General features: G+C 43.9%; 1 protein-coding gene across 28 annotated transcripts in view; it reads right to left on the bottom strand.

Annotated features, from left to right (window-relative positions):
* MADD (MAP kinase activating death domain) overlaps positions 1-14,349 on the bottom strand; it is a 188,998-nt gene that overhangs the window by 109,949 nt on the left and 64,700 nt on the right. For all 28 annotated transcript variants that reach the window (XM_082270087.1, XM_082270080.1, XM_082270075.1 and 25 more), the window contains exon 4: positions 121-424. In XM_082270087.1, coding sequence (XP_082126213.1) covers positions 121-424 — 304 coding nt within the window. The remainder of the gene's footprint in view (positions 1-120; positions 425-14,349) is intronic.

A 14,349-nucleotide genomic window follows, 5' to 3' on the forward strand; every position in this document is an offset into this window, starting at 1 on the left:
AAAATTTCATACTTCAAAACAGACGCCGATCATGAATATGTATGACGAGGCATGCAATCATGGAAAACATTTTAAAAAGGCACAGCTGACTCATACATCTGTTATAGCATCTGGCTATACCTTGTGCTCCAACAGGATGCAGGACAAGACTTGTAGGCAGGCATCGACTCCCAAAAGTTCCAGGGGCAAGTGGAGAGGAAAATCCACCAACGAAAAACGAGAGGGATCAGGAAGGGCAAAGGTCAAAGGTGGCTGCAACTCCAAGGGCAGAACCTCCACATCAACCCTTTTCTGGCCGGGTACAGGAGTCGGGGAACGCAGAAGACGGTAGATCCAAGCTTCGATTTCACGCAGGTCATGCAGGAGAACATTAGACTTCTCCTCCAGCTGAAGGGAGCCAGTGAAAATCCTCCACATAGTATCCCTGAAACACAAATGTTAATCAGTTTAATTCTTTTGCACCAAATACAAAGAAAAACCGTATGTGGGAAATGCATATAAAATAGAAGGACATTACAAGCTGCGCCATTGTTGCTGCAATGGAGGTCAAGGATCTATAGCGTCTGGCAGGGGATCACAGGACTGGCGGCACAACTATGACTACAACACAACTATGAATTCTTTGGCAAATAATGCAAAACCCATATAAGTTTAACTTTGTATTTAAAAGCCTAAGTTCACCTTTGGAACATAAAAACTCACTGGTCACTTTATTAGATACACCTGTTCATTTGCTTGGTTACACAAATTGCTTATCAGCCAATCACATGGCAGCACCTCAATGCATTTAGGCATCTATGCATGGTGAAGACGACTTGCTGAAGTTAAAACCCTGCATTAGAATGTGCAAGATTTAAAAGGGATTTTGAACGTGGCATGGTTGTTGGTGCCATACGGCCAGTCTGAGTATTTCAAAAACTGCTGATCTACTGGGATTTTCATGCACAACCCTCTCTAGGTTTTACAGAAAATGGTCCAAAAAAAAGAGAAAATATCCAGTGAGCAGCATGCTGTGTGAAAGAAAACTCCCTGTTGATGTAAAGAGGAGAATGGGCAGACTGGTTCTGGTTCAAGATGGTTACAACCAAGGTATGCAGAACACCATCTCTGAACGCAAACAAACCTTGAAGCAGATGGGCTATAGGAATAGAAGACCACACCGGGTGCCACTCCTGTCAGCTAAGAACAGGAAACTGAGGTTACAATTCCCACAGGCTCAACAAAATTGGACAACAGAAGATTGGAAAAATGTTGCTTGGTCTTACGGGTCTCGATTTCAGCTGCAACATTCAGATGGTGGGTCAGAATTTGGCATAAACATGAAAGAATGGATCCATCCTGCCTTGTATCAACGGTTCAGGCTGGTGATGGTGGTGTAATGGTGTGGGGGATATTTTCTTGGCACACTTTGGGCCCCTTAGTACCAACTGAGCATCATTTAAATGTCACAGCCTACCTGAGTATTGTTTCTGAACATTTTCATCCCTTTATGACTACAGTGTACCCATCTTCTGATGGCTCCTTCCAGCAGGATAATACACCGTGTCACAAAGCTCCGATCATCTCACCGCTGGTTTCTTAAACATGACAATGACGTCACTGTATTCCAATGGCCTCCACAGTCACCAGATCCAATAGAACACCTTTGGGATGTGTTGGAACTGGAGATTTGCATCATTGATGTGAAGCCGACAAATCTGCAGCAACTGTGTGATGCCGTCATGTCAATATGAACCAAAATCTGAGGAATGTTTCCAAGTATTCCAACACCTTGTTGAATCTTTGCCATGAAGAATTAGGGCAGTTCTGAAGGCAAAAGTGGATCCAACCCGGTATTGGCAAGGCTGGTGAGTTTATTTAGGGTGGAACATGTAACATCTTCCAGCTCATGCCTCTTCTCCCCTGATCGTCACTCCATGTGACAACGGGTGGGGGGATTTTCTCCCCACAACCGCTGTCACAATTTAAAAACAGCGCCAACGTGCAGGACTCTGCCCACACATTCACACCATTTATTCAAAGAGTTCTGTGGCTGACCTCTCTGGTGAGCGCTCTTGTAGTTCATTGCTTCTTCCTGCAATTCAGTAACTGTTTGCCCATATAGGAGGTATGGCACGCAGCGTACTGAGATTCTGCAGGATCCTGGCATTGCACTTGTGATTTGCTGATTGTGGGTGCAATGCTTTACAGGCTCCAGTGAAAAACTCTATAAGGACTAGAGATGCTGGTACTTCCAAAAGCTGGAGTATCAGGCTCATAGACACACAGATAAAAGAATCACCAAGGGCGTCATTGAGCTTCATAAAATATTAAGCAATACTGGATTTCATATAGCAACAGGGAAGCGTGTGCAGCATTTGACTTCTACCGATTACAAGACTGCTGTTTGCACAGGGAAGAGAAACACGTTAGACTGGAAAGAAGAGGGACATCCCAACACAGCCTGGGAAATGTCTCAGATAGTCTAATGAGCAATGCAAGAGGTTAATAAAGTGTATGCAAGAACAGAAAAAGAAAAAAAAAAAAAAAACACACACCTCTATGCAGTACATATCTTTCATACATGCACATTTCCTCATATTTTAGCCCTATTGTTTCCTATGTACCCTGATCACACCATAACGCTGGTGTGATGTGCAGTGTGAAAACATACAGACATTGCCCCAGACTCTGCATTTGCCATATTAAACCACTGTACTCACGACTTTACAAGAGCCCAGGCGAAACTTGCAATACACATTCTGACAGCTTCCAAACAAAGTATCTCAAGAGCCTGGAAGATCTCAACACTTTGTATAGTAGAAAGCAAAAACAGAATTACTCATAGAATAATTCATAGTAAAATTAAAGCTACTCTCACTGATACAGTCTCTAAACACTTTAGGCTCCTTTCATACTTGTGCAACTTGAAAATCACGCGATTTTGCCGAGATTTTTTACTGGGCTTGAAGCAATGTCTATGTCTTTGGACCTCAAAACGCATTAAAATCGGGTCAAAGTAGTGAAGGGACTACTTGTAAGTTGCGCATATATGAATGGCGAACGACATGTCGTGCAACTCTGATGTCCAAAGTTGCATGACAAGTTGCACAAATGTGAAAGGGGAATCAAGGTTTGGCAAGCCTGGGAAGATCATTTTTTTTTTGCCACCACACTTTGACTCCATCCTCCTCGAGCCTTGACCTCTTCTTTTTATTTTTTTTACTATTTTTTATTTTCATTCTTGGCTTATTTGACGAATAAAGCTCTGGTTCCCCCGACTAAGTTGACCTCCAACCACTACGGTTTCGCTCTCCCTCTTCTGCTTTCTTCCCTATCTCCTTCAACCCCTCGCTCCTTTCGCTTTCACATTCTCTTTTTTTTTTTCCCTCTTTTTTCCCCCCCCCCTTTTTCTTACCCGAGCCCGATCCGGTCCAGTGATGTGCAGGAGGCAGCGGCTCCACCTGCTTTTGCTCTCCTCACTGGACAGAGTGATAGCAGCAGGAGCCTGTGACGAGACCAATCTCGCCACTGGGCATTGGAGAAGCCTGGTTGATCGCCTCCTGCAAGGCGACTATGGACCCTCTCATCAGTCCATGCCAAACGTAAACCCCATGGCAATTCGATAGTTTGTGGCATCTGAGCGCTGTTTGAATATGTTGAGCGCTCAGATCCAGGCTATCTGGGGATGGGTTGAATGTGGGGGTTCTGTTCAGTAGACTGGGAGTTATGCATTTTTGTGTCTTTTTGTGTTTCTGTAACCATGTGGCTAATGGAGTCTTGCCTCTTATCTTGCAAGCTAAACCTTATTCCTGTAAACTGTAAGGCACAGGAAGTGCACTCCTAATATGGTCATGCCAGGAAGTTCTGAGGAGACGGACTGCCTGAGGTGGCTCTCCATTCACCTATTGTCAGGTGTGCTAATGACCTCACCTGTTGTCTGCTAAGGGATGTATTGACACTCAGAGTAATGTGTATTGAGGGCTCGTTAGGGAACCATTGTTCTGTATCTGACCAATCCCTGTTGACTCATTTTCAAGTCCTCATTTGCATGGCAGTCCTTCTGGTCAAGTTATCTGACCAATCACTGCTGACTCATTTTCAAGCCCTCATTTGCATGGCTGGAGAGGACCTTATTGGGAACTGCAGGTACTGTGCAATTGACCAATGGGAAAGCGGTTGTTGGGGGAAGGATGTTCCAAATTCTGTATAAAAGTGTGCTGTGTTCTTCCAGTAAATGTTGTTCCTGTTTTACCCTCAACTCGGAGCTTTGTCTCGTCCTTGGGGGGATTCACTGTATGCTGTTGGAGACTGATTGCTAGGAGTGTAAGCTGATGTATGCTTTTCCTGTTCGTCTGCTAGCAGCTATTTGTGAGGTTCCAGGTTGGAGTGCTATTTTGTATCCAGTTCGGGAGTTTGATGTTCTGTAGTAGCTGTGCCTGTCTCTCAGAAAGGGGCATTTTAACCCCTTGTCTGCTGAAACGGTCCGTAACAGAGCCAAATCATTAAAATCCGGTGACACAGGAGCGAGGGGCGGGGCAGTGTCCCTCTGAGTCAATGGATACAGCAGTGGGACTCAGGAGCGAGGCCACACGGGTGTGCAGCTTTTTGTGGCCACACGGGTGCGCGGCTTTTAGTGGAGGCATAGGGAAAGGTTTCTGGACAGCAGCACTTCCACTAATCCCTAATGGTATTAACTAAGTGCTAAGATTTGCGTGAAACGTGTCCACCTCTTTGTCCCCTGCTCTGTCAACCACTTGTCATACGAAGCTTTTTGTAAGTGCAGCTGTCCAGAATCAATTCCTTGTTACACAGCATGTGAGCTGGGCTAGCACCTGACTAGTGTGTAGGGATTAACTAGAGACTCATTCACCTGGAGCGGCTTTTTTTGTTGTACCTATTTATCTGCAGGCTTTCCTGCCCGTACTGGCGGTATGAGTAGACAAGTAGACTCCTAGTCTGTAGGAGCCTGACATCGCACCCGCATTCTGCGGATCATGGATGCAATGCTCTGCAGACTCCGAGAATAAAAAAGAAAAAAAAATGCACATTTTTTATCTATAAAAAAATAAAACGTGCATTTATTTTTTTCAAAAAGTGAACTTATCCTTTAGGCTTTAAACAGTTCTGTTATATAGGTTTAGCAATTCTTCTTACATTCACGCGCATTTTGTACAATTAATCTGATTCCTTGAATACTATTCAAAGGCCTGTCAAAACGAATAAATGTAAAGTGCAGTGGTGTACAGAACCATGGCCCAAGGATTCTGCAGTAAGTTTATAAATAGTGGTTAGCGTTTCATTGTGAATGGATGTCTCCATGCTGACTCACACATACCATTCTTTCTGTACAATAATTCTCACTTAGCAAGTTCATTCATTTCTCTTCTTCAATGTGACAGCCTTCAAATTAAAAACTATCATATAGGACTGTAGGTTCGAACAAGCATAAAAAAATAAAAATAAAGTTTAATTTTGTATAATATGTAAGTAAAGTGTATTTTCCTACAAACACAAGGTCAGAATTGTGTCTTGTGTTCAGAGATGTTCTTCTCCTGTTTTCATGAACCTTGAGAACGTCAGTTTTGACGAAACGTACGTCGGTCGCGGCATGCTGACTTCACCTACACAAGAAGTGAGGACGGGTGTTTTGGAGCCGACCGGCCGGCGGCTTTAATTCAGCGCTTACTTCTTGCTACTGTGTAAGTGTTACTCCTTTTTATGCAAATAAATGTAATGGTTTTACACTATGGGGCATTTTATTTTCTACATGTTACGGCTTAATTGATGCATGTGAGAATATCCTTGGATACATTACTTCCTTTGGTTGGGACCGGTCTACTCCGCGATTCTAAAGGGGAACTCCATTGAATCTACATCCTTTGGGATTTCAAACTTCTTGGCTCCTTAGATTATTGACCGCATCATTTCAATATATTTCTGGTAAGCAGTGGTATATGCTGGTGGTGGTCACAGCTGTGGACTGGATTCTGCCGCATGTGATTGGACATCTTTTTTCTGTGCTATTAACACATGCGTGTCTGGTAAGCAGCCTGTGATGTTGGTGGTGGTTTTCTGCTCTTACCTAGTACCTATTCTCAATTTATACACATAGGTGATTTTATACTTGGTATGTGCACTTTTGTTAACAATACAGTATCACGCTATGAGTATTTTATTTTATATACACATGATTGACGCCTATTGAATGTATCGTGTCGTCTGAGGCCTGGAATCCCTCCCAAGGGACTTCCCCTGGCTATACAGTGGATTTGGAGAGCCATATATCATCTTATCAGGCGATTGAATTTGCTGTTTCTGGTAAGCAGTATATACATCTAGTGTCAATCCCTCTAGAGGAGTTATACATCATTCGGATGCATTTGGACTTTACTTTATTTCAATTTTTTTTCCCTTGTTCACCGAACTTATAATTCAATATGGGACTTTACTGGGATTTTTGTATTCAATTTGCCTATAGTCCTTTCACTTTAGCGCAGCTTTTTATATATTACTGTTTTCATGAACTGCTGCAGGCTTACACATTGTGAATCTGTACAAGAGGAGCGAAACGCCGCTCCAAATTTAAAGTGGAAAATCTGCTAGATTGCAGGGAAGATGTGGAAATGTTAAAGTGGGAGTAAACTCCCCATGGAAGATTCTTACCTATAGGTAAAGTAAATATCTCCTAATTGTGCACCGTTTAGGAGATATTTACTCATGAAGCCACTGATACACGCGCTCTGAAAAACAGCATAGGTGCTGATCCTTCAGAGCCCTGTGCCATGAACACCGTGACTTCTTTGCGGCTTGTCCAATCAATCAGAGGACTGGAGCCCGCCGACCCGGGAAAGAAGACCAGGTGATGATGGAAGCCGTGTCAGAGAATCACTGGGGGGGGGGGGGGCTTTTTTTTTTGGCTAAGTTCACATATGCTAGTATGCGGGGGCAACAGCCAGGTGCATTCATAACATGTTACACCCCGAATATTGGTGTATCATGTAATGAAGGGTGAACTTATGTAAGCTGGAATTCCACTTTAACCATCCTTGCTGGCTTGTTTAGAATTTGCACATTTTAAAGGATTCATTCTGTTCCTGGCTTCCCTGAAACATGCCTGCAGGACTGGATTGGGTCACTTTATCAGATTATGTAACATATAGACTAGAATTTAAAAGGAATTATAAGAGGAAGAAAACAAAGCACAAAACTGCACTGAAATATAAATAAACTGTTAGAATTTATTCTCGATTTTCTCATGCATTTTTCAGAAAGAACCATGTTGTGTTTTCTGTGTAATCATAACTTGGGAGAGTTTGGGGGGGGGGGGGGGTGATTTAGGCATAACGGTGCTAAAATACAGCCATTGCTGTCCAACACAAGGATGCCAGATTCTAGATATTTGATTAAACAGAAATATTGGTGCCAACTTTCCTCACACAGCACGTTCCATCTTAAATTACTGACATCTAAACACCCAACTGATATATACCGTAAACATTCTTGGTCAGGGTTCTTTAAGAGTCCATTCACACTGGAGGCATGCCAAAAAAGACGCCCAAAAAATGCCCGATAAATGCCTGCAACAAAAACGCCCAGGTGGAGAGGAGCCCTATGCCTGTGCTACTAAAAATTCTAAGAAAAATTATCTTTTTTTCTGGTTCTGGACATGCTACAGAGCTGAAACTTCACAGGTACACCTAAGTTAATTGATGTTATACCACTGACCCTGTCAAGTGGCATTGTGCTTGGGAACTATGCAGACACCACTATATGCACAATACACCACTGCTTAAGGAACCCATAGAAACGTTTTGTGGAACCCTGGCATTCTACATGAGGGATTTAGAGCCGGTTCACACTGCCGCGACCTCTAAGTCGCCTCATAAGGGGCGACATGTTAGCGCGACTTTCAGCGCGACTTTGCACGTATTCAGCGCGACTTGTATGATAGACGACTTTGTACGACTTTGTATTTGGCCAATCAGAATATGATGGTTCTGGGTCATGCTCAATCACACAAAAAAAAGTTCTTAAAAATTGTCGTTTTTGATAGAGAGCCAATTATTGAAAAAATTATTGGAAAAAAAAAAATGAGATTTCTTTGGATTTAGTGTCTGGGGTGGCTGGCTGGATCGCTGGCACAGTGCCTGTGGCTGGCTGGATCGCTGGTACAGTGCCTGTGGCTGGATCGCACAGTGCCTGTGGATGTGGGTAGCTGGCTGGCTGGCACCAGGCCGCTGAGGGTGGGTGTATGGCTGTGATACACTCCCGGGAGACTAGTCCCGACTCCAGACGAGGCTGTCCGAGGCGAGAGAGGTGGCCTAAGAAGACAGAATGACGTCACAAAAATATTGGCAATATCGGCCAGTTTCGGGCCCGATACCGATATATCGGGGAAAGTGCATATCGGCCACAGATATATCTGCCTTGCCGATAATCGGTCTGTCCCTAGTAGGAGGGAACATTTAAGACTAGTTAGTGTTAGGGCCAGTTTACACTAGAATGCAGTGCGAGGCAGCTGCATTCTAGTGTGGCTTCTAACAATTAATTTTAATTGCACTGCCCTTGCGATCGGCTGTGGGCACCAGTTCAAAAGTTAACAAAACGCCAAACACAGGTCGCAAATGCAGTGAGTTACCTGCATGGTAAAAAAGTACCATGCAATGCAGTTGCCATGCTTTTAAAAAAGTAGTGCATACACTACTTTTAGTATGTTGCAAATGCAGCCCGTTCAAAATGAATGGGGCTGAAATCACACTGCACATTTTACCTAATAAATGTGAGTGCATTTTATGAAGTGGGTTCTGTGAGGTGTGTTGAGCTTAATAACCCAGGTACTGCACTATTGGAGGCTGTTTTTTCAGTTTGCTGCCTATGACTGATGTGTGAGCTCTGTGGAGCCATCTTGAAGAGGGAATCCCATCGTTCTTAAAGGAACCTTAACACCAGAATTTGGCCCATCAGATTGATCTGCATTTATGCTAGGTTGACCCTTAGGCCCCTTTCACACAGGCGGACCGTTCAGATCCGCCTGTCCGTTTTTTTGGCGGATCTGAACGGTCCCCCCATGCATTCCTATGGGGCATCGGATGTCAGCGGAGACATGTCCGCTGACATCCGACCCGATCCGATAAATCTGGAGGGATGGAAACCCTATTTTCTATCCGTCCAGCGGATCGGATCGGATGGGATCGGGTGAGAACGGACTGACGGTCCGTTGACATCCGATTTCCCCCATAGAGATGCATGGGGAACTGTCAGCTGTGTCTCCGCACACAGCACGGAGACACAGCTGTCCTCCTGCTGCTCAGCGGGGGATCGGCGGCTCGATCCCCCGCTGAGAAAAACGGACTCCGTCCGACGGACGGAGTGTGTGAAAGAGCCCTTAGGGGTCTATAATGGAGGGGAGCTTGCACTACACCTGGTGAAAGGACCACAAATGGAAAATGGTCATTACACTGTGGTGTCATCCCTATGAAGCACCTTATCTGGAGACTTTTTGATTGCACGTGCTATAAAAAGCTTTATTATTTATCGCATTGGCCATTTTTTCATTATATGTTAAAGATTTACTTAAACTGCCACTATAATTATATATATATATATATATATATATATATATATATATATATATATATATATAAAAAAATAAAAACACTTACCGATTTTGTCAGTTTTTGTCACTTTCTAGTTATTTTTATCTTGATTTAGAGGCAGCGCGATCACACATTTTAATATTGATTTGTTGCAGATGTGGGAAGACATTTAGTGATTGCAGCAGCTGCACCATATCATTTCCTAATCTCCATCAATAGGTGGCAGCGCACTACTACCACATTTATACGCTCTTGTGCATTCACATGCAGTTCCTAGTGTGAATGGACCCTTAGGCTAGAATTCCCCCTTAAATCTATGTTCGAAGATAAAGATGGATTTTTGAACAGGGCTAGACCATTTCCTGCTATAACCCATCGTGAAACAGTACCTGTCTGCTTACATAGCAGTGAAGGGGTGGATAGTCGGGGGTCTTTTATCTTGCAAGCAACAGGTCTGATCTCTCCCAGACCGACTATAGATCTCTAGCAGAGTTCCTATGATGTAAAAAGTGTATCACTGACAGGAGTGAAGAAAGTAGGGTGTGGCAAAGGACCAGAAGCAATTCCCAGCATTAACAAAATGTGTTTTGGGTGATTAAAGGTTTAGTAAACCCAGGAGCCTGCATTCACTCTATCTGGTCTTCCACAGTACACAGAACATGAAAATACAATTATCTTAGTAAATATAAACTGCTAAATACCTATTCTCATCAGTATACAGCAGTCTTGTGACTTCTATCAGTGTCTGGCCAAGCACTTAAAGTGATTGTAAAGTCTCGTTTTTTTTCCTATAAAAATAACAAATGTGTTCTACTTACCTGCTCTGTGTAGTTGGTTTTGCAAAGAGTGCCCCAGATCCTCCTTTTCTTGGGTCCGTCTTTTGTGATTCTGGCCTCTCCCTCCTGTTGAGTGCCCCCACAGCAAGCCGCTTGCTATGGGGGCACCTGAGTCGAGTCACAGCTCCCTGTGTCTATTCAGACATGGAGCCCCAACCCGACCCCTCTTTCCTGATTGGCTAGCGGACTTTGATTGACAGCAGCGGCAGCCAATGACGCCGCTGCTGTGTCCCAGTCAATCAGGAGGGAGAATCTTGGACGGCTAAGACACTCGCGGACATCGCTGGACAGAGAGGGACCTCAGGTAAGTGTTAGGGGGGCCGACGGGTCTGCTGCACACAGAAGGCTTTTAATCTTAATGCATTCCCTTCTGACTTTACAACCCCTATAAAGCTTATAAGGGTAAAGCTTGTAAGAGGAGTTGTCATTCTCCCCCGGTTGTCCTATGAAGCTGCAGGACCTCTGAAGCTCTGTTTGGACAGTGCAGAATGGTATCCTCCCAAGAAAAAAAAAAAAAAAACACTCTCCATGTGCTCAGTTTGGTGTGTATTGCTAGAGTGCCTCCAAGGCTCTGTACTATCAGGAGATGGACTGGGGATAGTATAAAAAAAAAAAAAAGGGGGGGGGGGAGGATCAGAGAAGACAGGATCAAACAGCCTTTTTACACAAGGTGGAGAATTAACCCCTTAGGTGCCACAGTGAGTATAACAAGCATGCCTGACTACATATATAGACCGATTTTACTGTTGTGGATTTAGTAACACTTTAAGGTACATTCTTATTAGTTCCACTGGTTATCATAAAAAAAAACAGGTTTGACTATCTTTGTATTGTTTGAATATAGCATAGTATAGGCTACTTTCCCGCTTCAATACCAACTCCCCAATCATAACTAAAGCATAGCTACCACCCAAAAACAACAATTTTATATAGGTTGCAGCTTACCAATCTTCAGGGAAGGTGGGTGCATTAGGTTTTTTTGCCTTATGGTCACCAGATAATGATGTGAATAACACTTCGGGTCCCTCTGCGGCTATCCACAGCCATGAGGCAGCCATGGTTGTCACGCAGGCCACACTTCAAGCACATCTGCCTTCATTCATATCCATTAGGCTGCATTCACACCTTGGCGTTTTGAATCATGGACAGAGTTGCTGCGCTTCTGCCCGCAATTTCAAAACGCCCAGGTGTGAAGGACAAGTCGCAGAACGCACATTGGCGATGCCATTCATTTGAATGGAACCTAAAACCACGGTGCAGTTGTGCAAATCTCTGCCTGATTCAAAACGCTGAGGTGTGAATGCCGCCATAAGCTGAGTATACACGTGCAGTTGAACCCACTGGTAAAAAAAAAAAAAAAAAAAAAAAAAAACAACTGACAGATCCCCGCATCAACACAAACAATATGCAATGCACGGATCTCCCCCGCCACACTACTGCACTCTGACAGAATACACAGATCAGCGCTGCAGCCATTGACCGTTCCACAGACAGCAGTACACACGGACCGTCACTCATCAGGAATCGGATGATTTTCAGTCCCTGTATACCCTGCTTTACAAGGTAAGCTGATGGGAAAAGTAGTTTACATAGTAGATTATGGTTCTTTGTGTGCTCGGTGTAGTGTATGAGAAGTGACAAGGACAGGGCATTTCTGGCAAGATAAAAAGGTGTTCTCTGTACTTGCTGAAATGTTCTTAAGCCCCATACACACGTACCGATCGTCGGCCGTAAATATTCGGCCGACGACCGATCAGCCGATTGTAGGCTTGGTAGTATGATGCTTCCGACAGCCGACAACGCATTTTCGGCCGAACAGAATCTGTCGTGCAGGCATTAAAATTTTTGTTGGCCAACACCAGAACGGCCGATTGTTCGCCAGTCAGTACAGATTTCGGCCGACAGACAGCAGATTTGCAAGACTGGGCATGCTCAGAAAAGAAAAAAAAAAAAAAAGACAAGGAAAGTTAACCATCACATGACATCACTTCTGCAGTCGGCTGTTGTTGGCCGACAAAATTCGTGTGCAGTCTTTTGCAGTTTTCAACAGACACGACAGCCCTGGACAAAAGACGGCTGATCGTTCGGTGTGTACGGGGCTTTAGTCTAAAAAAAGAAACAACTGCAGCCATTGCATTGGGAGGATTGGTAAATTGCAAAAAAATAAATAAATGTGTGTTCTTGGGTTTAGATCTTTATAATTGATGGTGTTTCTACATTTTTGCCATTTGCAGCATACTGTCTGATGAAAATGAAAGGAATTCTTGAAATAATTATCTCCCAAATGACATGAATTATGAACACCAGTGTCATATTGCAAGCAGGAATTCTTTTTTTTTTTTTTAAGAGTAAAGGAAGCCTTGCATGTAAATTGTAGTTTTTTTTAAAGAATGTCATGAAATTCCACACCCAGTGTCCTGCACAGAGGTCGCAGCACTATGTACACATACGGCAGTGTATAACACCCTCAGGCTGCTAAGTTCTTGTCACAAGCTTCTGAATGGCTTACTGGCTCGGGCAGTTTCCGCGATGACAATGCAACACCCACAAGCACGCTTATGCACAATTGATGAGGAAAGCTTAGGTTTAGAAAGTCTCCCGTGTCTGTGACTCCAGGGGAGGGAAGATAGGAGACATCCAGGTAATAGAGAAAGGAAGGCGACGTCACTGTAGATTACGATCCCTATTCAATAGGTTTATCCGATTCGTCCTGGTAAGGACAATGGCGGCACAAAATAAGCCTAATAGCTGTGGGTGTCATAACTTATTCAAAGCTAAGGAAAACAAATGTAATCTAAACACAAAACCATACCGTGTTGAGTTGACATCTGGCATGATCAGCGTATTGTTTAGCTAAAAGTCATTTTTAAAGTGGAGTTCCACCCTGAAAAAAATGTTTTCACTGTCCGCTTGCTCGTAATAATCTGTAAAACAACTGGATAATTACATTTTTTTTTTTATTCACTTACCTTCTTTTTAAAGAAAAGATACTTACCTAACTTCCTCTTCCTCCCTCTGCGGACATGTCCGTCGCCGTCACTTCCTGCTTGCGATGACTCCTGGGAGCTGAACGTCATCGATCCCAGGAGTCAATGCGCCTGCACCGACCCAGCTCGTCAGTTCCGGCGCAGGTGCGTTAATCCCTGCTGAACAGCTTCTGGGCATGCCCAGAAGCTGTGCAGTAATGACGCACCTGCGCCGGAACTGACGAGCGGGGCTGATGCAGAGAATTCTGGGACCGAAGAGGAAGCCCTGGCTTCAGCTGCCCACACCTGAGATGGCAGCGCTGGACAAGAAATTTTCAAGGTAAGTATTTCTTCTAAAAGGTAAGTGCGACCTGGGGTAGTTCAGAGGCTATCATTGCTGAAATGCACTAGCCCCGACTGTCCTGGGGGTATTTTTATCTAAATTTTTTTTTTTTTTTGTCAGGCCGGAACTCCGCTTTAAGTTTACCATAGATACAGCCCAACTACCGCCTGTAAATGCGCTGCGCCAGCACACCACAAACTTTTAGCTTGGCCAAAGATTTGTGTATATGTCACTGGCATGCATAGATAGGCGTGTATTCCTTGTCAGTGCCACTTACAGTAGAGCTAAAAAAGGTAAAAATCTTTTCCCCCCCCTGCACTTTGGATAGAGCAATGTCCCATTGGAGAGATTTCCCTTACATGCGGTCTCACAGCCACAACAGGACAGGAGAGGAAATTACTACTTAAGCCTAGTACACACTACTAGTTTATTTTTTTTTTTTCGTTCAAACCAACAGGGCTGAAAGGGGGGGGGGGGGAACTGACAGTTCAGGTTGGAGCCACTGTACTAACTATGCAATGTTAGTACAGAGATCCCCCTTCTGTTCTATTGTGTTCTGACAAGGGCTAGTAAAGATTCCCACTTTATTAGCCCTTCCCACGCAGACGCTTGATTTCTGGGCATTA

The sequence above is a fragment of the Pelophylax lessonae genome (assembly GCF_965119305.1).
Source record: "Pelophylax lessonae genome assembly, chromosome: 10".
Taxonomy (NCBI): Eukaryota; Metazoa; Chordata; class Amphibia; order Anura; family Ranidae; genus Pelophylax; species Pelophylax lessonae.